The sequence below is a fragment of the Miniopterus schreibersii genome (assembly GCF_964146895.1).
Source record: "Miniopterus schreibersii genome assembly, chromosome: 20".
NCBI lineage: Eukaryota > Metazoa > Chordata > Mammalia > Chiroptera > Miniopteridae > Miniopterus > Miniopterus schreibersii.
This window is the reverse complement of record NC_138122.1, coordinates 20,320,299-20,343,073: the sequence shown is the minus strand read 5'-3', so window position 1 is coordinate 20,343,073 and position 22,775 is coordinate 20,320,299. Positions and strand designations below refer to the sequence as shown.

The window sequence follows — 22,775 nt, the reverse complement described above, 5'->3', positions numbered from 1 at the left end:
AGGGGACCTACGCTGTGTGTCAGTCAATAGCTAGACTACCCAATACCGCAAATCCCTCACCTTGTTCATCTTATATTCCCTGTAGTCCAGCCCAGTGTCTAGCCCAAGGGGTTTAGGAATGACTGTAATTGGAAAAGCTGCCTCTGCATAACAAGCACTTTAAACTTACCTTGTATGCTACAGATTAAAAAACATTTTCTCAAGATGTCCACAATTTGTATGACAGTCATTTGACCGTACGAGGTATTTTAAAAAAACACCTGGGGTGCCCTGGGGGGTCTGGTAGAGTACAGGGTACTAAATCCCCAGGCACCCCTAGGGCCCACCACCTGGCTGGAACGGAGCTGGCGAAGGGCTGCCCCGCAGGCCCCGCCTCTGCCCTCCCCAGGTGCCGCCCCGGCCACGCCCCCGCTCTCCATAGTTACGGCGCTGTGGAGGCGGCGGCCATCTTGGCGGCGGAGCGATGAGCGGGTCGAACCCGAAGGCGGCGGGCGCGGGGTCGACGGCTGGGCCGCGGGGGCTGCTGGCTGGCAAGGAGGAGAAGAAGAAGGCGGGCGGCGGCGTCCTGAACCGGCTCAAGGCGCGGCGGCAGGCGCCCCACCACGCGGCTGACGACGGCCTCGGGGCAGCGGTCACGGAGCAGGAGCTGCTGGCTCTGGACGCCATCCGGCCCGAGCACGTCCTGCGCCTCAGCCGGGTCACCGAGAGTGAGTGCGGGGCGGCCGCGCCCTCCCCTCGCGCCGGGCCTCGGGCCCCTTGCAGCCTGCAGCGGAGCCCGCCGCTCGCCCGGCCCGGGGTCCGCCCGGCCACCTTCCCCTCTCCGGCCGGTCAGGCCGCGCTGCCCCCCCGTCACCCAGACCTGGTAGGGAAGGGGCTCCCCTTGAGCGTAACTGCATTCCTCCGAGTCTGGCCACACCGGCAGCCCCTTGGCCGGGCGGCGCTGAGGCCGGGCCGTTCGCCGCCTCAGCTGCACTTGCTTGGGTGGGGGCCCCTTAGCTTAACCGGATCCTCCGGACCCTGGTAAGTGGGCCCGCTGCCGCCTCTTCCTGGAAGCCCTCCAGCCATCAGTGAAGTTCCCGCTCAGCCAGGCCCCCTCCCCCCGTCTGCTCGCTGCTCTGCAGCCCAGACCCCTACCTGTTTTCTCTGCGTTTCCCTCCACTCCACCCTTTCCAGCCCGCTTTGGCTCCCTACCCATTTTGGTCCCAGCATTTCCCCTTTGTGTGCGGGTGGGCTCTTCCTTCCTCAGACACGTTGCCTGTGGCATTTCATGCAAATTTAAAACAGTGCCACATAAACAAAAATAAAGTTTCAGTTTTTTACAAAATCTGAAATGTGAATCCTACTTTTGACACTTGTTGCAGTGAATTAAGAATTAAGCGAGGGTTTCAGAAATGTGTTTCTGTCATAAAATGCAACCATCCTACACCTTTTCATTGATATAAGGGAGGGTGGGAAGAAATACATTGCCCACTCCCTAACCTGGATCCCCTCCCTTTTTCTTCCAAGGCAGGCCCTGACTTGGCATCTTTTGCTATTTACCCCCAAGAATTTACAGCCACCCAGTTAGGCCCTGCTTGCCCTGCCCATCCCCCCCACCCCCCCCCTCCAGACATCTAATCTTGCAGCACCAGCTCTCCCTTGATGGATCTGAGGCTGCCATAGTGTTATCTGCTGAATTGCTTTAATTGTCAGCCCAGGGCTGCTCAGGTGTACCCTGGGGAGCAGGTGGCAGCTCCAGTAATTTGGGGGTGGGAGTCTGGGGGTGGGGTGGACCTTGGTCCAGACTGGATGAAAGGGAATTCCCATCTCCTCAAATAGTTTTAATTTGATTCTGGACATTTTGATGTCCCCATTTTTCATCACTCTTTGGGTTGGGACTGTCCTTTGCATACCTGAGTATATCTTTAGGAGGTCTTTCTATTCACTTTCATTGAAACATTGTGAAAAAGCTGCTTCTGTCTCACCCAGTTTTCATTTGGGACTCGGAAGGTACAGAAGTGCTCATCACCTGGTCTTTCTAACCTCATGCTTTATCCTGATATCAGAGATGAAGTAGGCCATTCTAATGCCTGGCCCAAAGCAACATTCTTGGTGGGCACTCAGGTCCCGTGTAGGAGCTTAGGGTTGGTGCTCTGCAGCTTACTGGAGAAAGCCACAGGTCAGAGCTTGGTGACCTCTGGATTTTGTTACTCTTCTTTTTTCTTTAATCACTCAAAGATATATTTTCATTGATTTTAGAGAGGGGGGAAGAAGAAAGAGAAACATATATGTGAGAGACAACATCAATCGGTTGCCTCCTGTATGTGCCCCAACTGGGAATCGAACCCACAATCTAGGTATGTGCCCTGACCAGTAATCGAACCTGAAACCTTTCAGTGCTTGGGACAATGCTCCAACCAACTGAGCCACACTGGCCAGGGCTTGTGACTCTTCTTCAAGTCTGTTCTGTTCAAGTTATTTACTGAGTACCTGCTAAAAATGCAGAACCTATCTCAGCCTTTTTAGAAGTTACAGAATAATCAGTAGCTCTCAAGTTTGCCATCTTACTGGAGAGACAGCTGGCAAAACATGAAACAACTAACACAAGCAGACAAGAGAAAATAAAGTACCAGAATGACTTGTGGAGAAGATGCTGTCAGGAGTTATCTCAGAAAGAAATCAGTGAAATTTTCTATGATCGATAGATGCTATTTTGATTAGCTGCTTAGTTTGTTGTGGGCGCTACTTCACTTTGGCCCAAAACCTTCACCACCAAGCCTGTCCTGCTCCCCATGCAGATATGGCCCATCACCTGATTTTGTACAGCCCACAAGCTAAGAATGGTTCTCCCATTTTTAAATAGTTGAGGGGGGAAAGGGAATACTATCTTGCAACACATGGTAATATAAAATTCATATATTAGTGTCCATAAGTAGTTTTGTTAGAATATAGCCATGCTTATTCATTTACGTGTTGTCTGTGAGTTGAGTAGTTGTGATAGAGACTGAGTGGCTTCAAAGCCTAAATCATTTATGATCTGATTCTACAGAAAAAGTTAGCTAGTCTCTACTTTGTGATATTTTGGTGAACAGACACTATATTAGCCATAAGATCAGCATAAGTGTTTTAAAATGAAGTTTAAAAAAAATTGTGCCCTTTTGTGACATCCAAGTTGATAGATCGGTTTGTAGGCCATTTTTGAGGTGTTTTCAAAGAAAGCCTTTTTATTCCTGTTTCTGCAAGTGTTATCTCCACACACAACTTTTGCTTATAACGTAAGTTTTTGTGTATATTTTAAGAGAGCTGTGTAAGAAAAAAAACCTCAGTGTGCCTCAAAATTTGAGAAATAAGTGAGTGGTAGTTTTGGAGAATTATTTAACAGCATGTGTCTCTCTCATTTTCAGATTATTTATGTAAACCCGAAGACAACATCTACAGTATTGATTTCACCCGCTTCAAAATTCGCGATTTGGAGACAGGGACAGTGCTTTTTGAGATTGCCAAACCTTGTGTTTCAGGTAGGCCTCTATATTGTAATGGCCACTTGATAGTTGGAGCAGAACGCCTCTGGAGCTTGAGTTGTTGTGTCCCATTGCACCCTGTGTCATGGACTCCAGTGTGTCCTACTTCCATGACCTGCTCCCAAAGCCTGGTCTGCCTGGCATGCTGGTTTGGAGCGGAGTTGAGAGGCTGATGTTTGTGTGGGTTACTGTGTCTCATGGCTTTCTGTTTAAATCAGCTCATGTAATCCTCATACCTTTGGGAGGAGGAGTTATCCCCATTTTACAAATAAGGAAACTGAGGCCAGAATTTCCAAGTGACTTGCCTGAGGTCCTGTGCTCTTTCGTCTTAACCAGTTTACCTCCACTTAGGAAAAGAATCTTTGAAATTAAACTGTAACGAGAAAAGCTCACCTGAGCCTTGAGTCTTGGGGGGACACTAGAAGGCTGATACTGAGGGTTCCAGTCCAGACCCTGAGGCAGTTTCACCTGTCTTCTCACTGTCATTCCTTTGAACAGTGTCTCATATTTCCCAGTAAGACCTGGTTTGGATTTTAATCTCCACCACATTTTCTGGATGAACAGAAAGCCCAGGTCTATGAACTCATCTCCTTGGGATTCCTTAAATTAGCCTTGAATAGGCGCTTCCTGTGCTTGTGATGCAGTTTCAGAGTGATTCATTTCTGCCTGGGGGACCACACTGTCTTTGGAGCACATCACTGGAGGTTTAGCACCCCCTGGAGTTAGTTGTTAGAACACCAGCACAGATAACCCTTCAGGGTATCAACTGTGGCTGTATTAAGTCTTTGCAAAGCTTTTGTCACCGGATTTGCTACTCAGAAAGAGCCTTTAAATTCTGTAAGTCAGAAGACTTTCCTGGGCAAGTCCCATCTCAGATTAGTTGCATAGTCAAGATGAGAGCCCTGGTCTCCTCATCCCACCCAGTGTTTTTTATGCTGCCGTCATCTAGTGCTGATCAAGGCACCTAAAAGCTCAAGCTTGTGGGTACTTAGCTTCTTTGGGAGGGTCAGGGCCAGCTAGTTTCCTGGGTCTGAGGAGTTCACATCCCTAAGCCACACGTTTTAGTACTTAGGATGTTTCAGGGACCCTGGGACTATTCATGTGTATGGATTTGAATTAGACTGGGCTCAGAGTAGTCATTTCAGTGCAAAACTGAACTGTCTCAAGAATGTCAGCTGCAGATACTATCAATATACTTTGCTGTTTAACCTCTCCAGTCTACCTGTAAGGATCTTGACTCACTTAGAATGTGCTCACACTGAGTCAGTTCCCTCCAGCAGCACTTGGTTGGATGAATTGGAATCCGTGAGAAGGTTTGGTCTGACTCTCTTTGAATCACATGGTTGGAGCCAGGGCTCAAGAGTCTTTGGGTACAAACCCTACTCAAGCTGGTTTCCCAGTTGCTCTTGGGCTTGTCACAGGCAAAGATGTTTGATGCTAAAAAAGACTTCTCTTGTGTTGCACCCATGTTCAGCCTAGACCTGGAGAAAATATCTTTGCTGGACACTGGGTCGCTTGTAGGGGGAACTATCTTTTTGTTCATATTAGAATGGTTTTCTGATTCATTTTACAAATCTTTCATTTCCTGGAACTAGACCAGAGACCATCATTACCTTGTGTACCCTCATTCAGGTCCCACACATTGGTTCACTGCCAGTCTGCTTCACCCTTTCCCAGGGAGTCAGTGTTGGGCCTGGTGTGGCCTGGAATAGGCTCCAGTCCAAGGAAGTACAGTCCTCCAAGGCTGTAGGTCAGTGTCTTCCATTTAAACAGAATCCTTTCTAGGGGTTTGTCTTTGCTACCTGTCAGAAATGTTTGCATTCCCCAGAGGAGCCTTTTGATTAGTCTCAGCTTCTTTAGTCTTATTTTTTTGGTTAGTGGCTGACACATCAACTTGGTCAATAGGCCTTCAGTCAGATGGACCTAGATTCAAATCCCTGCTCCCTCCATTTACTGTTTGGGAGACTTTGGACATGTTACTAACCTCTCTGTGCCTGAGCTTCCTGATGTGTAAAATGGTGGTGATAGTGATACCTCTTAGGGCAGTTGTGAGGCTTCTCTGCAGCCTGTAGCACAGGACTGGCACATAACAGGTGAATAGTAAATACCGGCCGTCCCGCTGGCGGTGGTACAGTTGGTTGTGCTGTTTGGACTGGTGGTGCTCAGGGTTCTGTGCCTTTCAGACCAGGAGGAGGAGGAGGAGGAAGGCGGAGATGCGGATGTCAGCGCGGGACGTTTTGTCCGGTATCAGTTCACACCAGCATTTCTCCGCCTCCGGACAGTCGGGGCTACGTGAGTACCAGAACTTCCTGAGGGGAGCACGTTCTGCTTGGTTACAGAGAAGAATGTTCTCAGTGGGGTTGGCTTTAGAGGAGGGAGGGGACAAAGTAGGGCTCACAGAGATTGATTTTGCAGGGTGGAGTTCACCGTGGGAGACAAACCTGTGTCAAACTTCCGGATGATCGAACGGCACTATTTCCGAGAGCGCTTGCTGAAAAATTTTGACTTTGATTTCGGCTTCTGCATCCCCAGCAGCAGGAACACTTGTGAACATATCTATGAGTTTCCGCAGCTTTCTGAGGATGTCAGTACGTATTCCGACTTGTACAGCATTCTAGATTCTTGGGCTAGAAGGAAGGAACCCTGAAATCCACCTGGTCCAACGCCCTCATTTTGCAGAGGCAGGAAATAGTGACATGATGCATCCATCTCTAGTCATTTGACCTCAGGCTTCTCATTTCCTGTTGCTCCTGTGCAATGTTTCAAACTCTGACGCTGCCCATATGAGGGTGGAAGGTTTTAATAACACAGGCTATCTCCCTGCTGTGGGAAAGGGCATGACTGAGGGAGATAAGAGGAGGCCCATGACAATCCCTGGGACTCTGATTAGATGCACCACCTCTCCTGTGCACTGTTAGTCATGGTTTCCCACTGTGTTCTGCTCATCCGTGCTTGGCACTCGGCACTCTCACTTTTTCCTTAATCACAGCTAGATGTGAAACTGGGCTAAATAGAATCATATGTCTGGGGACTTCCTCTTGCTCATTCCCTGCAAGTAGAAGGTTGATGAAGAAACTGTTAGACCAGATTCAGCAGGAGCTGGGGAGCTGTTACAGGCTTTGGAGCAGGAGTGACATGGCGGAAGCAGTGTCTTAGGAAGAGAAATCCTGTGGTTGTATGGAGGAAGGACTGGGGAAAGCACAGAGAGCACCCGAGGCAAAGGATGAGGCGGACCTGTGAGAGGGAAGGAACAGGCTCTTCCAGTTTCTGTGACTTTGGCCTGACTCTCAGGTTAGCATCCTGTTAGGAATTAGAGAAAATTGCCCCAGAACACTGAGGATGTGCAAGGGATCCTGTGAATAGTGGTGGAATTTAGTTGGGTTGTGGGGAGGGATCTACTTCTGACTAGTTTTCTCAGACTCTGAAGGTCCTTAAAATTGTCACATTCTGACAACCAGGTCCTCTATTCATGTGGCACTGCTGTTCCCGGGTAAAATGAGGGTTGTGAAATGTGGGGCAGGGTGTTTGTGAGGAATCTGAACCCAGCTTGACCCCTGCTCCCTAAGATGGGCTGGAATTTGTAGACACTTATAAGAAAAGATTATGTGTAGCATTTTAAGTTTCTACTAAAGGCAATACAACTTCCCCTCTTGAAATCAAATAAGCTGAAAGCGTGTAGAGATCAACATTCTGCATATAAACCAAATAACTTTAGCCTGGGTAGATTTCAAGAAATTTCAACAATCAGTTTTACCTTTTTAGAACTGTGGTGAAAATAACATTTCCTCCAGAGGCCTCAAAATAGCATGTAATCATTAACTCCAAACTGGTCAGAGGTAGTGACTGTTTAATTATCTTGACTCTCCCACACGGTTAAAGAGGTCTGGGCAGTTGCCTGAACAAATAAGATTTAAATCTGGATCCCAAGACAGACCTTTTGCTGCAACATTTCCAAGTTAACACCCTGAGCCATCTCTGGAGAAAGCTCCTTGCCCTCGGTTCCCCTGCACTCACGTTCACCTAGGATTCCTCGGGTTGCCGGGGTGCCTGTGAGCAGTGGCCTAGTGAGGCACAGCTTTTTGTATTTGGACCAGAATGTCTAGGTGAACAGAGGAGCACTGAGTAAATAAGTTGCTGTGGTCCGTGTTGGCAGAATGGTAAGCACATCCCCTGGGTGCTGACTCAGAATCTGGCTGGGATGACCAAGGAGGGCCTTTGAGGAGTTGATTGCATCCGTATGTTGAAGTGGGTATCAGGTTCAGTTTTGAGGCCTCTGTGGTCCCCAATTCTCAAAGGCTGGCTCCCCCTGTTCTGACTTCAGTATTCTGGGACAGTACACTCACATATTCCAGAAGGACCAGCTTATGCATTTTAGAGGGGATACTAAGGTTTTTTTCACCTAGAACGTGGGGCAGACTCACGCATTAAGTCTTTGCTTTCTTCCTTTCCCTGACTTGCAGTTCGTCTGATGATTGAAAATCCCTACGAGACCCGTTCTGACAGCTTCTACTTTGTTGACAACAAGCTGATAATGCACAACAAGGCTGATTATGCCTATAACGGAGGCCAGTAACTGCTGTGGGACTGGACAGGGGAGGTGCTTTGCTGCGGCCCATGGTCCTGGCACATGGAAGTGGTTAAAGCTGCTGTATGTCACACACCTGGAACCTGGCCCCAGGAAGCCAAGGCCAGGTGGCAGTTTCCTGTGCTCCAAGAGAGGTGCCAAGTAGTGCTGTGTTTCCTTCCCCAGTATTTTTTCTTTCCTTTTTTCCCCTGCCTCTTAGGTCACAGCAGTACTATATAGTAAAGTAAAAGATTAGGATAAGATTTCTCAAATCCAGATAAAAAAGAAAGTTATTTTCATGTAGTCATAGCTGCCTACTGGTTGTCCTGACGAGTCTGGGTCTCTGGCAGAGCTGTGCCCGGGTGAGGAGGCTCTGGCTGGCATGTCTGCAGGTTAGAGCTCTTCTATAGGTTCCTGGGTGCTATGGGAAGCTGCAAGGTCAGCCTCTTCCAGGCATCTGCTCTTATTTCCGGTGTTGCCATCAGCACATTCTGACCTCAGCCTGTGCATAGTTGTAAACCAAATGGAAAGAAACTTGAAAGGGGGTGGAGGGGAGGAGTGGTGCCAAAAGGTAAGGCACTGGGGCTGGGTAAGGCTCCACACTGAAAGGTCCATTTTAGGGCGAGGCCTGCTTCTCTGTTTGACTTGCACGATCCCCAGCCAGTCCCCCCGGGGATTCAGCAAGGTTTCATCCAGGCAGTGCCTTCCTGTTATTATTCTGGAGGAGAGAGGAGCTAACTGCTTCTCCTGCTCCTAATTTTTGAGTATCTTCTGAAACAGAATGTGTTGGTTTTGTTGGAATCGTCATCTCTTGAGGCCAGAGCAGGCCGCATTGTGTGTTTTTTCCAGGCTTCTTTTTGGGAGGTTTTATAAAATATCAGTGGTGTTCCCAGCATATGTGATGTGCAGTTAGACTTATAGCACAGTTCAGGCTCTTGGCGCGGATCTGGCTCACGTTGGGGCTGGTATAGCTACGAACCAGCAGCTGCTTAAAGGAGGCATTGAATTTTCTCTTCACAGCATAGCCTGGAAGATTGGCTTTTGATGGAATTTGCCTCTAAAATTCTTTGTAGATTTCTTATTTAGGAGGATTTTTCTATCTGCCTTTCTACTGAAGTAGTTTCTGGAACCATCCTGGCAAGTCAGATCTAAGTAATGCATATCTAATCCTTCAAACTGCTAGTTGGAATCTTTTTGGGTGTGAGACCCCTTAGCCTGTTTCACCCGTTCCAGAGAGATGTATTTTCAGAAAAACTTCTTGCACATCCTGCTACTTTTATCCTTAGGCCTTTATTGGGTAGACTCTCACCTCCTCCTTCCTGCAGTTAGTTGTCTGTGTGGGTGGCTTTAGGTGCTCAGCCCATTCCAGGAAGATTGTTGCTGTGGCCAGGATTTAGCATTGATTAGGAAGGTATCTGTAGGAAGGTCCCAGGTATGTGGTAATAGTCACTGTCACTGCCACAGTGACTGTGATAAGAGAGCTGTTTCCCAAAGTGTGGGGCCAGGGAAAGAGGGCCAGCACTGGGCCACAGAAACCCCTATGCATTCATGGACCAGTGTTGCTCCCAGTTTGGTTTCTAGAGCGTGAGTGTCTTGAACCTCGACCCAGTGCTTTGTGCCAGGCCAGAGTCTATGCTGTGCCAGATGCTAACAGCAAAGCCCTCGGTTAGCCTTGTGTGCCAGCACTGGATCCAACCAATGAGGGAAGGAAGAGACCATGCACCCTGCAGACTGGGGGAAATCTCAGAACTGGAGCCCACTACAAATCCAGGTGCCTTACGTGGGGCTCTGTCCCATATGCTGCTGGGGAAGGCTGCCTCGCCCTCATTTCCTCCCCATCTGCGGGCAGACATCAGCACTGCCTGCTGTCCTCCTCTTTCTCATCGTGGCTCCTCTAGCCATTGTTCTGTCGAGCTTCAGAAACCCCCGTCTGTGACAGAAGCCCAATCGGGAGAGTTTCTACTATTTGATATTTAATTAGCAACTAGGATGTGGTTTCTGGAGCTGCCCAGAGCTCTGCTCAGTAGAGTGTGTCTTGGAAATGCGTCCCAGGGCAGACGGTGTCATTGTACACTGTGGATTCTTATCCGCAGTATTCGCTTTTTTGAGGAGGAACAGCAGGCAGAGGAGGCAGGCACTCTGGGTGGAAGAGTGCTGGGTCCTCTTCCCCACTGACTTGCCTTAGTCTCCATGGGGACCGTTTTTAGGCCAAGTGCTCAAGCTGCCCAGTAGGACAGGGTTTGCCATCTTCTGCAACTGGAGGTCTGGTGTTCTTTACCTGAGACTGGATTCTTGTGTCTAGCTGCTCAGGAAATCTTGAGAAGCACCACCACTCTGGGGCATTAACCAGGGTGAGTTTGAAAGTCAAGCTTTTGTACCTGAATTGGGCAGAGAATTGGAAGGCATACTTTCTCTGAAAGTATCTGAACCAATCAAAAGTTTAATCAGCACAGGAGGCCATGTTAGGAAGGAATCTGGACTGCTGATGGCCGTTATCTTGTGGGTGATACAATGGGAGGGAAAGAGCCCCTGCACAGAAGGCCATACTCTCTTTTCAGAGCTGGCATCTGAGAGACAGCTCCTGGGGGGCCCACTTGGTGCCACAGGGCCTGCTTCCACTCCTGTTTTGCTCTTTTCCCTCCGCCTTGGAACTGCCTGGGAGAGAACCTCTCTTTTCCTGTGAAGCCTTTGGGCTGAGATTCCCTTCTTGCTTCTCCAAAGAAGATCCTGGTTTATTTTACTCTGTGTTCTAAAGAATAAGTGGGAAATAACGCTAGTAGTTCTGGGCTAAAGTCGGCTATCCTCTCCTTATGTGTTAACTCCAGGTTATCTTGCAGAGAAGGTAGTTTTCAGGGGCATGTAGGATTTCCTGAAGACAGCCATCATTGTTGGGCCATCCGAATCCCAAATAAGGGCAGTGATTTGGGAATGTTGGGTCTAACATAAACTGGTGATTCTTGAAATGGCCGTGACTGGGGAATCTTCAACTTATTTTTTTAGTTGCAGTGGATCTCATTTGTGGAGTGGATACAATAAGCTGTGTCTAATGTACAAATAGGGTGAGTCTTGCCTTAGTATGTTCTGCCACCCTGGTAGGCTCCCAGGGTACTCTTTTTCCTCTGTAAAGTCACTTTCTTCTGGTGGCCATTGTCACCAGGAGGTTTGGGGGGTAGGGGCTGTCTGTCCTAGAAATCAGCACAGACACTGTGCCAGTGCATGAGGATTCCTGATGCAGAGGGTGCTGCTGTACCTGTGTGGGAGCCTAATCATGAGCTGTTATGTTACATTCCATGTGATAGACCGTCTCAGCCACAGAAGGACCTGCTGGAGGTGGATTTATCCCTTGTTTTACAAGGATCATGTAACATCATTGAAGTTGTGAAAGTATTTTTTCCCTTGTAAATCTGTTTTTTCACAGAATATAAGAAACATCAATGACCTGATCTGTCCCTCTGTTTTCCCCTTCACCCGAGATCCTCATTCCAGTTTTTATTTTTTTCTGTTTTGCTAATTGTTTTATAACCACAACAAATGAGTACAGAGAATGCCCTGTACAAACCACCACAGTGGTTCAAGATCAAGGTGTTCCTTCAGGCAAGGCTGAAGATTTCAGTCTCTGGTATTTGGAATTTAGGCTGCAATCCTTATTTTTGGATGGATCACTGGTTGTGTGGGGGTTTTAACCAGATTTGAACAGAAGAATGGCCACTTGGCCTAGATAGAAGTAGATGAAGTGTTTGGTTTCATGTGTCACGTAACTACCGAGGTTCCTCCCCATGATGCAGTGCCAGGTGGGGTTGTACTTCTTGTCAAACTCTTTTTTTTTTTCTTCCAAATTATAAGAGACACTAGAAGTGAGCCAGCTGGGCAACGTAGGCTCAGGAAACAAGTTACAGAAGCAGAAGGGCCCTTGGAGCTTAGGCCAGAGAAAGGCAAATGTAGCATCTGGCCGGGCTGGTGTGGCTAAGTGGTTGAGTGTCGACCCATGCACCAAGAGGTCCTGGTTCAATTCCTGGTCAGGGCACATGCCTGGGTTTCAGGCTCGACCCCCAGTAGGGGCGTGCAGGAGGCAGCTGATAGATGTTGATGTTTCTTTCTCATCACTGATGTTTCTCTCTCCCCTCTCCCTTCCTCACTCTCTAAAATCAATAAAAACATACTGTTTTTAAAAAAAGGGTAACACATTTGGGGGGAAAAAGAAGGGGAAGGGAAAGGCACAGGCGAGCTTCTGAGAGGGAGGGAGCACGCACTTCAAACTCCTTACGTGGGCCACAACAGCCTTCTCTGTTATTTCTCCAACGCCTGAGTGGCACATTCCACGGAGTCCTGTTGCATCTCCTCCGACATAGGGGCATTTTTGATCACCTTTCAGTCGCATGTGGTTACAGTGGAGCAGGGGTTAGCCGATGGCAACAGTCTCCTGGGGGAGGGGCGGGCGCATCTCCCTCATTCCAGTTTTTATTTTCTTTATGTCCAGAGTAAACTAGGTGACTTATTTGTATAAAATGTTATTTTACCATAAGAGACAGAAATAAAAGATTTTCACAGTATATGTACCCTCTCTTGTCTCCTGACTGGGCCTCTTGTGTTGCTGGATGGAGCAGGTATGGGATGGGGGTGGCCTTTCTGTAAATAGTTTGAGCATAGCTGGTTTCTAGGGTAATTGGGGAACAGTATTGGGCTTTAGGTTTAATATTTTTGCTTTATTTTGCTTGGGGCCTTTGGGAATTAAAAGTTTATATTCATATTTAAAAGTTAAGGTGTGCTTTAACTATAGTAAAATTCACTTCATTTAAGAGTACAGTTCGATGATATTGAGAAATGTATACAGTCTTCTTCCCCCCCATCACAATCATGATACAGGGCGTTTCCATCATCCTAAAAAGTTCCCTCAAGTTCCCGGTGTTTGTGGCCAGTTCCCTCCTTCCACACCAGCCCCTTGCAGCCATTGTCTGATTTCTCTCTCTTAGGAAACTTGCACACCTTTAATATAAAATGTATATCCATGTTTAAGGTCACAAACAATTCAATTTCAAAATAAGTCTGGTTTAGATGATCTGCGGTATCTGAAGCAATTATTGGCCTCTGTCCACTAACACCACTCATTTATTCCTCCTGTGCTTTTCCCTCTTCTGCACAGGTGGGGCAATGGGAAGGTGAGGAAGACCTCAGAGCACCTGCCAAAGACAGTCATTCGTTTGGCCCTTGGAGCTTAGGAGAGAGAAGGGCAAAGTAATGCACCTGAGGGAAAGGGGGAAGGAAAGGCTGTGGACTAGAGGCTTTCTTTTGAATTTAAGCATTTCTTACATATGAAAGGTAACATATTAAGGACTTTGTTCTATCTTTTGATTGATCTCTAGGAAGTAGAGCAAGGCCTTGGCAGAAGACAAAATATTTTTTTAAAAATAACAACTCTGACTGGCATGGCTCAGTAGTTAGAGCGTTGGCCTAAGCACTGGAGGGTGGTGGGTTTGATTCCCTGTCAAGGACATGTACCTGGGTTGCAGGTTCCATCCCTGCCCCTGGTTGGGATGTGTGTGGGAGGCAGCTAATCGATGTCTCTCTCTCACATCAGTGTTTTTCTCTGTCTCCTCTATCTCCCCCTCCCACTCTGTAAAAATCAGCGGAGAAAATATCCTCATTCCTTGGGTGAGGGTAAAAAATAAAAATAAACAGAGGTACTGCCCTTGTGGTTCAGTTGGTTGGCGCATCATCTTGTGCACCAAAAGGTTGCAGGTTCGATACCCAGTCAGGACACATACCTAGGTTGTGGGTTTGATCCCCAGTTCTGGTGGGTGCAGGAGGCAACCAATCGATGTTTCTCTTTCACATTGATAGCTCTCTCTCTCTCTCTCTCCCTTCCTCTCTCGAATCAATAAAAACATATCCTTAGGTGAGGATTAAAAAAAAATAATAATAGCCTGGTCAGGCGTAGCTTTGCGGTTGAGCATCGACCTAGGATCCAGGAGATTAAGGTTCGATTCCTGGTCAAGGCACATGCCTGGGTTGCGGGCTTGATCCCCAGAGGGGGGCGTGCAGGGGGCAATTTGTCAGTGGCTCTCTCATCATCGATGTTTCCCTCTCTCTCCCTCTCTCTGAAATCAATAAAGATATATTTTAAAATAATAAATAAATAAACAGAAATTTACCTCCCAGTTGTAGAGGCTGGGAAGTGCAAGATCAAGGCACCAGCAAATGTGTCTTCTCACTGTGTCCTTACCTAGTGGAAGGGCAGCAGAAGACCATTTTTGGCATGTGAGTCAGTGCTGGGGACAGATGGCTGGCTGAGTTATGGCGTGAGAAAGGCAGCTGGAGGGATGTGTGGGTGCCTGGGAGAGTGTGGAAATCTGAATCTCAACTTGTGCCTAGAGAAGAACCTTGCCAGGCAAGTGAACCTGCCATAGCTTCTTGGGTAGGGTGAAGGGGCCCCCTGCTCCCATGGGACTCTGCCCGACAATTGGAGTGAGACAGATGGGACTACAGTGCCACCCCACCTTCACAACCTCCGGGGGGAAGGGGGGGAGGGGAATCTCCCTCCCAGCAACCCAATTCCCTAGGCCTAAAGATTGAGCATCAGAGCAAGACCCTTTGCCTCTCTCGGAGTTCGTAAGCTATTTATTGCGGGACTCGATAAGATTTCAGATGCTAAGTGAGACAAATAAATAAAACAAGCCATGGGGTGGAGAGTGTGCGGGAGAAACGCTCCTGGGGGCAGGGCAGGCTCCAGCGAGTGAGGTCTGAATGAAGCGCGCCTGCGGAGGGGTCTGATAACAAAGGCCCCTTGGCTTGAACAAGCCGGGTGAGGGTGGGCATGAGGCGGGGGCAGGCATGTAGAGCTGCACAGGTCGCGGAATTGCATTTTAGGCTAGATGGGCTTTTAGATACGGACCAGAACCCACCTCCTACACCTCCCAGGGGTGCGAGGGTTTGGTTTTATCTCCACGGCGGGAGGCGGAGCGCGGGAGGGGCCGGGGCAGGCCCCGCCCCCGAGGCCTGAGGGGCGGAGCACGTGACCCGCGGCCCCGCCCCCCGCAGCCGGAACTCAAGCGCCCCGGGCGGGAGTCGAGGACAAACCGTTTACCGTGGACAGGCCTCCATGGCAGCCGCCGCGATGCTTGCACGGGCCTGCGGCCCCATCCGCGGAGGTGAGTGTCCTCGGGCTCCGCGGGGCGCGGCCGCGGCCCGGGCTGGCCGAGGCCTGGGAGCCGGGTCTGCGCGGCGGCGGGTAGGCGGGCAGGTGGGGCCGCTTCGGGAGCGCGGGTGACCTTTGCCCCAGTTCGGTTGCGCCGCGCGCCTGCGCAGTCTGGCCCCGTAGCGACCCACGCGCCTGCTCGGACCCCCAACCCCGGCCCCGTCCTCGCCGCGGCTTCGGCGTCGCCTCCCCTGCCTTCGCCCCCAGCGGAGATTCAGGGCGCGCCCTCCCCACGGAGCCCGGCCTGGGGCGGAACCCACACTCTGCATCTGTGACCTTGGGCCAGACACAGCCGCCGTGAGCCCCGACTGGCCCGTGTGTACAAGGACCGCGACGACGCCGTAGTGTTCCTGGCCTCGTAGAGGTGTAAGGGTTAAATCACAGGGTGTGTAAAACACTGAATACGGTGCCTGGCATGTAGCAGGTACTCAGGAAATGCCGCCTCTTTTCCCATTTTGTCGTTTCAAGCCAGCTGGAGCTGTGGTGACACCCAGGGCCAGGGCTTCCTTTGCCTGGTGAGACCCAGTCACCCCGAGTAATAAAATAAAGGGAACCCTCCTTGAGAGCCGTCTCTGCCAGGCCACGTGCTTTAGCTACAGTTAGTACCTTTTCAACCCTTTTATCCCCAGATACTCAATACTGTTGACCTCCACAGTGAATATAACAGGCTCAGAGAGGTTAAGATCCTCGCCTAAGGTCACAGAGCTGTGCTCGTATCATCGGCAGTATACTGAGGATTGAGGGGGATAGTGTATGCAGTGTTCAGCCAGCGTTGTAAACAGTTATTAGGGGGGTTCTCAACAGCAGCACTGTTGATATTTTGGGCAGATAACTGTCCTGTGCATTGTAGGATGTTTAGCTGCATCCCTGGTGTCTGTCACTCCATACCAATACCATTTCCCCCTTCAGTTGTGAAAACCAAAAATGTCTTCGGACATTGCCAGACGTCCCTTGGGAGGCAAAACCATCCCTGAGAACCACTGGGGATCACTGTTATGTTATTATTAATATGCAAGACCTCTTGGGTTCTCCTTTCACTGACCCCCACTCTTCCTGCTGGCAGCTCTCCGTCGTCAGTTGCATACTATCTACCAGTCTGTGGAACTGCCCGAGACACACCAGATGCTGCGTCAGACGTGCCGGGACTTTGCTGAGAAGGAGCTGGTTCCCATCGCGGCCCAGCTAGACAAGGAACACCGCTTCCCAGCGGCTCAGGTGAGAGTACCAACCTCAGCAGCCCAGGATGGAGGTCTGCCCTCGCCTCCTCGATGAGTGGTGACAGTGACAGCCAATGACACTGAGACTCAGGTCAGGGAACCCTAAGGCGGATCTTAGGACCCAGAAAATGCTCTGGAAGTTTCCCTTGTCCAGCATGAGGGCTGTAGCCAGGATTTAACTTTTGGTATAACAATAATAATGGTGGATGGTCAATGTGCTTTCTATGTGCCAGGCATTGTGCTAATAATATTCAAAGCTGAAGCACGCTTGCCATGTGCTAGGCACTGTTCTCAGTGCTTGGGAATTTTAGCTTATCTCTTTCTCACAACAGTCCAATGAGGTGAAGGTACTACTGTTACACATACAGTTGATGAAACTCAAATTGGTGAGAGGATCAAGTAATGTGCCCAAGGTCATGGAGCCAGTGAACTGCAGAGCTAGGGCTCCCACCCAAGTCTGTCTTCTGCCAGACTCAGATCCCAGTCAGAATGCTCCCTCCCATGCTATTGTGTTCTCTATTTGTTGACATTTGTGGTTACAGGTTTAAGGTGGTTCCACTGTATCCCCAAGCCTGGCAAGAGGTCTGGTATATGATATATTCAGTAGATATTTGTTGACTAAAAGACTGGTGACAGTGTAAACCTTTTTGGCCTTTCGTGCCAGTTTTAATCCTCACCTAAGGACACGTGGGGTTTTTGTTTTTTTAAATCCTCAGCTGAGGATATTTTTCCCATTGCTTTTCAGAGAGATTGGAAGGGAGAGAGAGAGAAACATTGATGTGAGAGAGACACAACGACTGGTTGCCTCTAACGTGAGCCCTGAGGGGATCGAGCCTGCAACCGAGGTATAGGCCCTTGGCTGGAATTGAACCTGGGACTCGTCAGTCCTCGGACTGACACTCTAATCACAAGCCAAACAGGCTAGGGCCGAGGATATGTTTGTTTGTTGTTGTTGTTTTTAAATATGTCTTTATTGATTTCAGAGAGAGGAAGGGAGAAGAAGAGATAGAAACATCAATGATGAGAGTCATTGATCGCCTGCCTCCTGCACGCCCCTGACTGGGGATCAAGCCCGCAACCCGGGCATGTGCCCTGACTGGGAATCGAACCGTGATCTCCTGGATCCTAGGTCAATGCTCAACCACTGAGCCACACTGGCCAGGCCTGAGGATATATTTTTATTGAATTTTAGAGAGAGAGGAAGTGGGGGAGAGAGAGGGATAGAGTGAGAGAAACATTGATGTTAGGGAAACATCAATCTGTTGTCTCCTGTACACGCTCGTTTTCCTCACCTGTGATGTGAGGGTAACTCAGCCTCATTCTCATAAAGAGATTGAAACAAAAGGGTACACACGAAGCACTTACGCAGAGTTTGGCATATTGTAGACAGGCGCTTGATAGTTCACCATTACTATTACCATTACTCTAAATCAGAAATCCCTAGTTCTTACCGTTCATGCATTCTCTCACTGCCACTGGGAATACAGCGGTGAGCAAAAACACAGTCTGCCTTCCTGGTCAGGGAGAAGCCCTTATTCAAAACGAGCACAGTAATAGGTGACATTCCCGCTGCAGAATCACTGCAGAGGACAAGCACAGGTGCGGCGAGTGTGTGATGACAGGATTTGACTTAGTAAAGGCAGAAGTGGCGGCCCCAAGAAGTGGTGCTTGAGCTGAGAGCCAAAGGGGAGGAGGAGATAATACCTAGCTGATATAGGTCATTGCTGACAGGGAACCACATGTGCAAAGGCCCTGTGGTTGGGAGAGGGAATGTGTGTGGTGTGGTATGCTTAAGGGACTGAAAGAAGGTCACTATGGTACTATGCTGCCATGCTGCTCATCTTGGGAGGCTCCTAAAGGCGTCCTGTGCCTTCTGCCTGCTCATTGGTTGTGGCCGCAAACTGAGGTGAGCCAGTGCAGAGTGTGGGACAGGGTCGCTTGAATGAGGTGTGCTGAGGGCAGGCACTGGCTCCTGGCTGCCATTGCCGTGACATCCTTCCCTGAGACCAGGTGAAGAAGATGGGCGCACTTGGGCTTCTGGCCATGGACGTGCCTGAGGAGTTCAGTGGTGCTGGCCTTGATTACCTGGCCTATTCGATCGCCATGGAGGAGATCAGCCGGGGATGTGCCTCCACTGGAGTCATCATGAGTGTCAACAATGTGAGTTCCCCTCCTGGACTCCTATAGACCAACAGGCACTCGGCCATGTGTCCCAACATCCAGACCCTGGTTCCCACCTCTTAACCTCCTCTGGACTTGGTCTTTACTGCTCTGGAGACAACAGGATCCCTTGCGGAGGGATCCATGGGCTGGCAGGTGTGCCTGGGCTTGAAGGCTTGTGACTCCTTCCCTCTGTCCCCACAGTCCCTCTACTTGGGGCCCATCCTGAAGTTTGGGTCCAAGGAGCAGAAGCAGAAGTGGATCACGCCTTTCACCAGCGGTGACAAAATTGGCTGCTTTGCCCTCAGTGAACCAGGTATCACAGTGAAACAGCCGTCTCCCTGTCCCCTCACCTCAGACTCAGGGTGACAAGAGCCAGACTGGAGCTGGCTGCCTCCCACGGAGAGGCAGGAGCTAGGGCCTGTGCCGACTTGGGTGGTTACCTCAGCTGAACTGGGAGGGATACTTGGCCCTGGGGTCCCTTTATTGGCCTGAAGCTGCTGCATGACTATCCCGCCGCCCCCCTCGATTCTGAATGCTTTGGGAGCTGCCTCTCAGGGCCCAGACCCAGACTCTTTGGAGCCTGGTCGTGCTCACCAGCTGGGGGTTGAGATTGGGTTCACTGCTGAGTTGGCAGCTATGTCCTTGGGTGGTGGGAGGTGGAGGTGGCCTTGGATTCCGAGTCTGCCTGCGGGGCAGGGAATGGCAGTGATGCGGGAGCCGCGTCCACCACCGCCCGGGCCGAGGGCGACTCGTGGGTCCTGAATGGCACCAAAGCCTGGATCACCAACTGCTGGGAGGCCTCGGCCACCGTGGTCTTCGCCAGCACCGACAGAGCCTTGCACCACAAGGTGGGGACCCCAGAGAGGGCCAGTGAGACCTCTGGGCTACAGTCATTTCAGTTTCTAAATCCAAATCTCCTGGGCCTTGGAGCTCTTTTTGTCCGGGCGCACCTTGGAGCTCCCCCCTTTTCCTCCCCTGCCTGACGTTCTCCGGGCTGGTGTCTGCACCTTCCCCGGAGTAGCCGGCAGAGGGCGTCACGGCCGAGGTCCTGAGGGCAGGAGAAGGGGCGGGGCCGTGCCTGGGTGGTTTGCGTGAGGGGCGTGGCCCAGGGCCGCCTCTGGGAAAGGCAGTGGGTTTTCTGCTCTTTCAGGGCATCAGTGCCTTCCTGGTTCCCATGCCAACGCCTGGGCTCTCGTTGGGGAAGAAGGAAGACAAACTGGGCATCCGGGCCTCATCCACGGCCAACCTCATCTTTGAGGACTGTCGCATCCCCAAGGACAACCTGCTGGGGGAGCTGGGAATGGGCTTCAAGATAGCCATGGTGAGCCCGGCAGCGGGGTGGGGCCCTGGGTCAGGCCCTGCCGCCCAGCTGGCCTGCTACTGACTGGGGTGTTCCCCACAGCAAACCCTGGACATGGGGCGCATTGGCATTGCCTCCCAGGCGCTGGGCATCGCCCAGGCCGCCCTTGACTGTGCTGTGAACTACGCCGAGAATCGCAGGGCCTTTGGGGCGCCCCTCACCAAGCTCCAGGGCATCCAGGTAACAAGGTGGAGACTCAGGAGCCTAACCTGGACACTGGGGAGGGAACTCTGGGCAGACGAGGAGCTTTTACCTGCTCCTATGCTCCCGTCTCCTCCCCCCTGTCCTTGGAGAGAGGGAGGGGCAACTACTGACTGGTGGGCTGGTGCCTGGTTGTTGCAGTTCAAACTGGCGGACATGGCCCTGGCCCTGGAAAGTGCCCGGTTATTGACCTGGCGCGCTGCCATGCTGAAGGACAATAAGAAGCCTTTCACCAAGGTGCTCTTGGGAGGGGGTCCCCCAGCATGGGCCCTTTGGTGGGCCAAGGGACTGAGGGAGAAGCCTGGGTGGGGTCCCAGTTCCTATTGCTCCAAGGGGAGGCTCTCCAAGGCCTGCCCCTGCTGAGGGGTCATATGCTAGGGGCTGCCCCCAAGGTAATGTTTCTGACCCCACCATCCCCTGTGGTTAGGAGGCAGCGATGGCCAAGCTGGCTGCATCGGAGGCCGCAACTGCCATCAGCCACCAGGTGAGTATCCCCAGAGCACAACGTGGTGCCTGGGCCAGGCCCCAGGTGTTGAGTCGTAGTATCAGCTGCCCCTCCCCCAGCCCATCCTGTTGTGTGGCTCATCCTGCCCGTCTTTACCTAGTGTGGGGGGGTCTTCTGTCTCCTGAGCCCCTGCTTTTCACCTTAGGCCATTCAGATCCTGGGTGGCATGGGCTACGTGACGGAGATGCCAGCTGAGCGGCACTACCGAGATGCCCGCATCACCGAGATTTATGAAGGCACCAGTGAGATCCAGAGACTGGTCGTCGCAGGGCACCTGCTCAAGAGCTACCGGAGCTGAGCCCCTCATCAGGGCTGACTACTGCCCCACCCAGAGCCGGGCTGGCTAACGACTGTGGGAAAGGGAGTGGGAGCCACGTGGCCTTAACCCTGACTCCCAGACACCGGGAGACAGGCAGGGGCCAAGCTACCTCCTACCAGGGCCACCCTGGCCCCAGCGCTTCTGGTGTGGACCTCTGCCTGCCCCAGACCATAGTGCATGGGAGCAAGTGTCAGAGAAGGCGAGGAGAGGGGTCGGTGACCTGTGTCTAGGACACCCATCCGCAAACTCTTCCTTGGCGTCGCTCCCCCCTCACGACTGTGGCTGGTTTTCTTCATCCAAGGGGACATGGCCTTTTGAAGGCAGGGCCATGGGAAGGACTAAGTGACCACTTTGGGGCTCCCTAGTTCCCATGGGCCCTGGTGCTCAGCAGGAAACCAGGTGGGCCTGGGTCTCGGCAGTGTCTGCTCTTTTCCCTGAGGTCAGAGGTCAGGAGGAGGAGTGGGTGGGGGCCAGGATGACCAGTTTTCGAACTAGCAGTTGTGCTCTCAGGCTCTGGGGCTGTTTCGGGGAGGCTCTGGTGGCCTGTTCTTTGTAAAGTACAAATGAGGGCATGTGGGTGTTCTGGTTCGGGCTTTGGGACAGTCAAGTGTGGGAACTAACTAAGTAATAAAGCACACCTGGCCCTGAGCCTCAGAACCTCCTGTCCTTGCCGTGTGCTGCTGGGTAGGGAAGATGGTCCTTCATTCGGCTGACAACCGCCACCATGTGTGTGTCTGTCCGTGTGTCCGACTCCGCCCAGGGAGAGCTCCAGGAAGAGGCAGGTTGACACAGGTCAGGCAAATAAGGAGCTGGGTCCAGTACGCCAGGGTGGGTGTCTGGGAGAGTGCCCACTGGCCTCAGCTGGAGGAAGAAGGGTGCCAGGTAGGCCAGGAGGGGGCCAGGGAAGGAGCAAAGCTTGTAGAGGGCGCCATGTGCGGAAGTGGAGACTCAGAGGCATCCCTTCTGCTTCCTTCCTGAGTGCTCCCTGTGGGCCAGCTCTGAGCCTGGGTCCTGGTACCAGGAGGGCTGGCTTCAGGCCAGGGTGCCACAAGCTGGAGCCCACGCTCTCAATCGCTGTGGCCCAGGGAGGGGAGCAAAGAGAGGAAAAAGGCAAACATTTCAAAGGAGATGGGCAGCCCTCTGCAGAGCAGGAAGGTCGGTGATGCCCTGTCATGGCTGTGAGGCCTCTGGAAGGGAGGACAACGGAGAGATGACCCATTTGGAGCCACCATCAAATGGGCACTGAGCAACACCGGCCATCACCAAATGTGGATTTCTGTGCCAGGCCCAGTGTGCTCCCCAACCCCCACCAAGAAAGCAGCCTCCAGCAGCCCACTGCACCCTCTCCAGGGCTCTGCGCTGCGAGGCTGGCCTTGACCTTGGCTGGATCAGAGACTCCCGGCGGGCAGTGCCCCTGCGCCTTGGCAAAGGCTCCCTTGCAAGAGGCTCGCTTGGTGCACTTGCTGTGCCAGCACCTGGCCTTGGGTGTCCCAGAGCCGGGCATGGAGGGCAGAGGGCCGTGCAGGGCAGAGAGGAGCTGCTCGCAGGAATTCAGGCCCTGATTTACACCGCCTGTGGGCGGGCGGGCGCCCACGAGTGGGCGGGGCGCTGTGCGGGGCACAGGTGAGGGTCTCCTGATAATGACGCCCTTTCGTGGGTGGGATCACGTGGAGCGTCTGCTGGCTCCAGAGTCGGGCCCACCGCTGGGTGAACTGCACCTCCTCCTAGGTAAGCGCCCCGCTGATGCCCTCTGT

The 22,775-nt window shown here is 51.5% G+C and overlaps 2 protein-coding genes across 4 annotated transcripts; both read left to right on the top strand.

Moving 5' to 3' along the window:
- Positions 1 to 410: 410 nt before the first annotated feature.
- UNC119B (unc-119 lipid binding chaperone B) lies at positions 411 to 12,614 on the top strand. The gene is made up of 5 exons (XM_081123709.1): positions 411 to 707; positions 3,384 to 3,497; positions 5,684 to 5,792; positions 5,916 to 6,088; positions 7,961 to 12,614. Exons 1-5 carry the CDS (start codon positions 464 to 466, stop codon positions 8,071 to 8,073), a joined length of 753 nt encoding a protein of 250 aa, XP_080979835.1. The 5' UTR covers positions 411 to 463; the 3' UTR covers positions 8,074 to 12,614.
- A 2,438-nt stretch (positions 12,615 to 15,052) lies between these two features.
- Positions 15,053 to 21,683, top strand: ACADS (acyl-CoA dehydrogenase short chain). Of its 3 annotated transcripts, none has more exons than XM_081122680.1 (11): positions 15,067 to 15,209; positions 15,725 to 15,854; positions 16,320 to 16,471; positions 18,484 to 18,633; positions 18,838 to 18,949; positions 19,333 to 19,484; positions 19,787 to 19,957; positions 20,039 to 20,176; positions 20,339 to 20,434; positions 20,625 to 20,681; positions 20,848 to 21,683. In XM_081122680.1, exons 3-11 carry the CDS (start codon positions 16,379 to 16,381, stop codon positions 20,998 to 21,000), a joined length of 1,122 nt encoding a protein of 373 aa, XP_080978806.1. In that variant the 5' UTR covers positions 15,067 to 15,209; positions 15,725 to 15,854; positions 16,320 to 16,378; the 3' UTR covers positions 21,001 to 21,683. The 3 variants fall into 3 exon arrangements, with proteins under 3 accessions (XP_080978805.1, XP_080978806.1, XP_080978807.1); XM_081122681.1 differs by having other exon boundaries at positions 15,119 to 15,209; positions 15,725 to 15,771; XM_081122679.1 differs by lacking the exon at positions 15,725 to 15,854 and having other exon boundaries at positions 15,053 to 15,209.
- The last annotated feature ends 1,092 nt before the right edge of the window (positions 21,684 to 22,775 follow it).

What these genes read in the sequence shown, in the direction of transcription:
- UNC119B (XM_081123709.1), top strand. Translation starts at nt 464, where the DNA reads ATGAGCGGGTCGAACCCGAAGGCGGCGGGCGCGGGGTCGACGGCTGGG. An exon ending in CTCCGGACAGTCGGGGCTAC is followed by an intron (nt 5,793 to 5,915) that starts GTGAGTACCAGA and finishes TTGATTTTGCAG; the next exon opens with GGTGGAGTTCACCGTGGGAG. An exon ending in GCAGCTTTCTGAGGATGTCA is followed by an intron (nt 6,089 to 7,960) that starts GTACGTATTCCG and finishes CCTGACTTGCAG; the next exon opens with TTCGTCTGATGATTGAAAAT.
- ACADS (XM_081122679.1), top strand. Translation starts at nt 15,161, where the DNA reads ATGGCAGCCGCCGCGATGCTTGCACGGGCCTGCGGCCCCATCCGCGGA. An exon ending in ACCGCTTCCCAGCGGCTCAG is followed by an intron (nt 16,472 to 18,483) that starts GTGAGAGTACCA and finishes CCCTGAGACCAG; the next exon opens with GTGAAGAAGATGGGCGCACT. An exon ending in TGGGCTTCAAGATAGCCATG is followed by an intron (nt 19,958 to 20,038) that starts GTGAGCCCGGCA and finishes TGTTCCCCACAG; the next exon opens with CAAACCCTGGACATGGGGCG.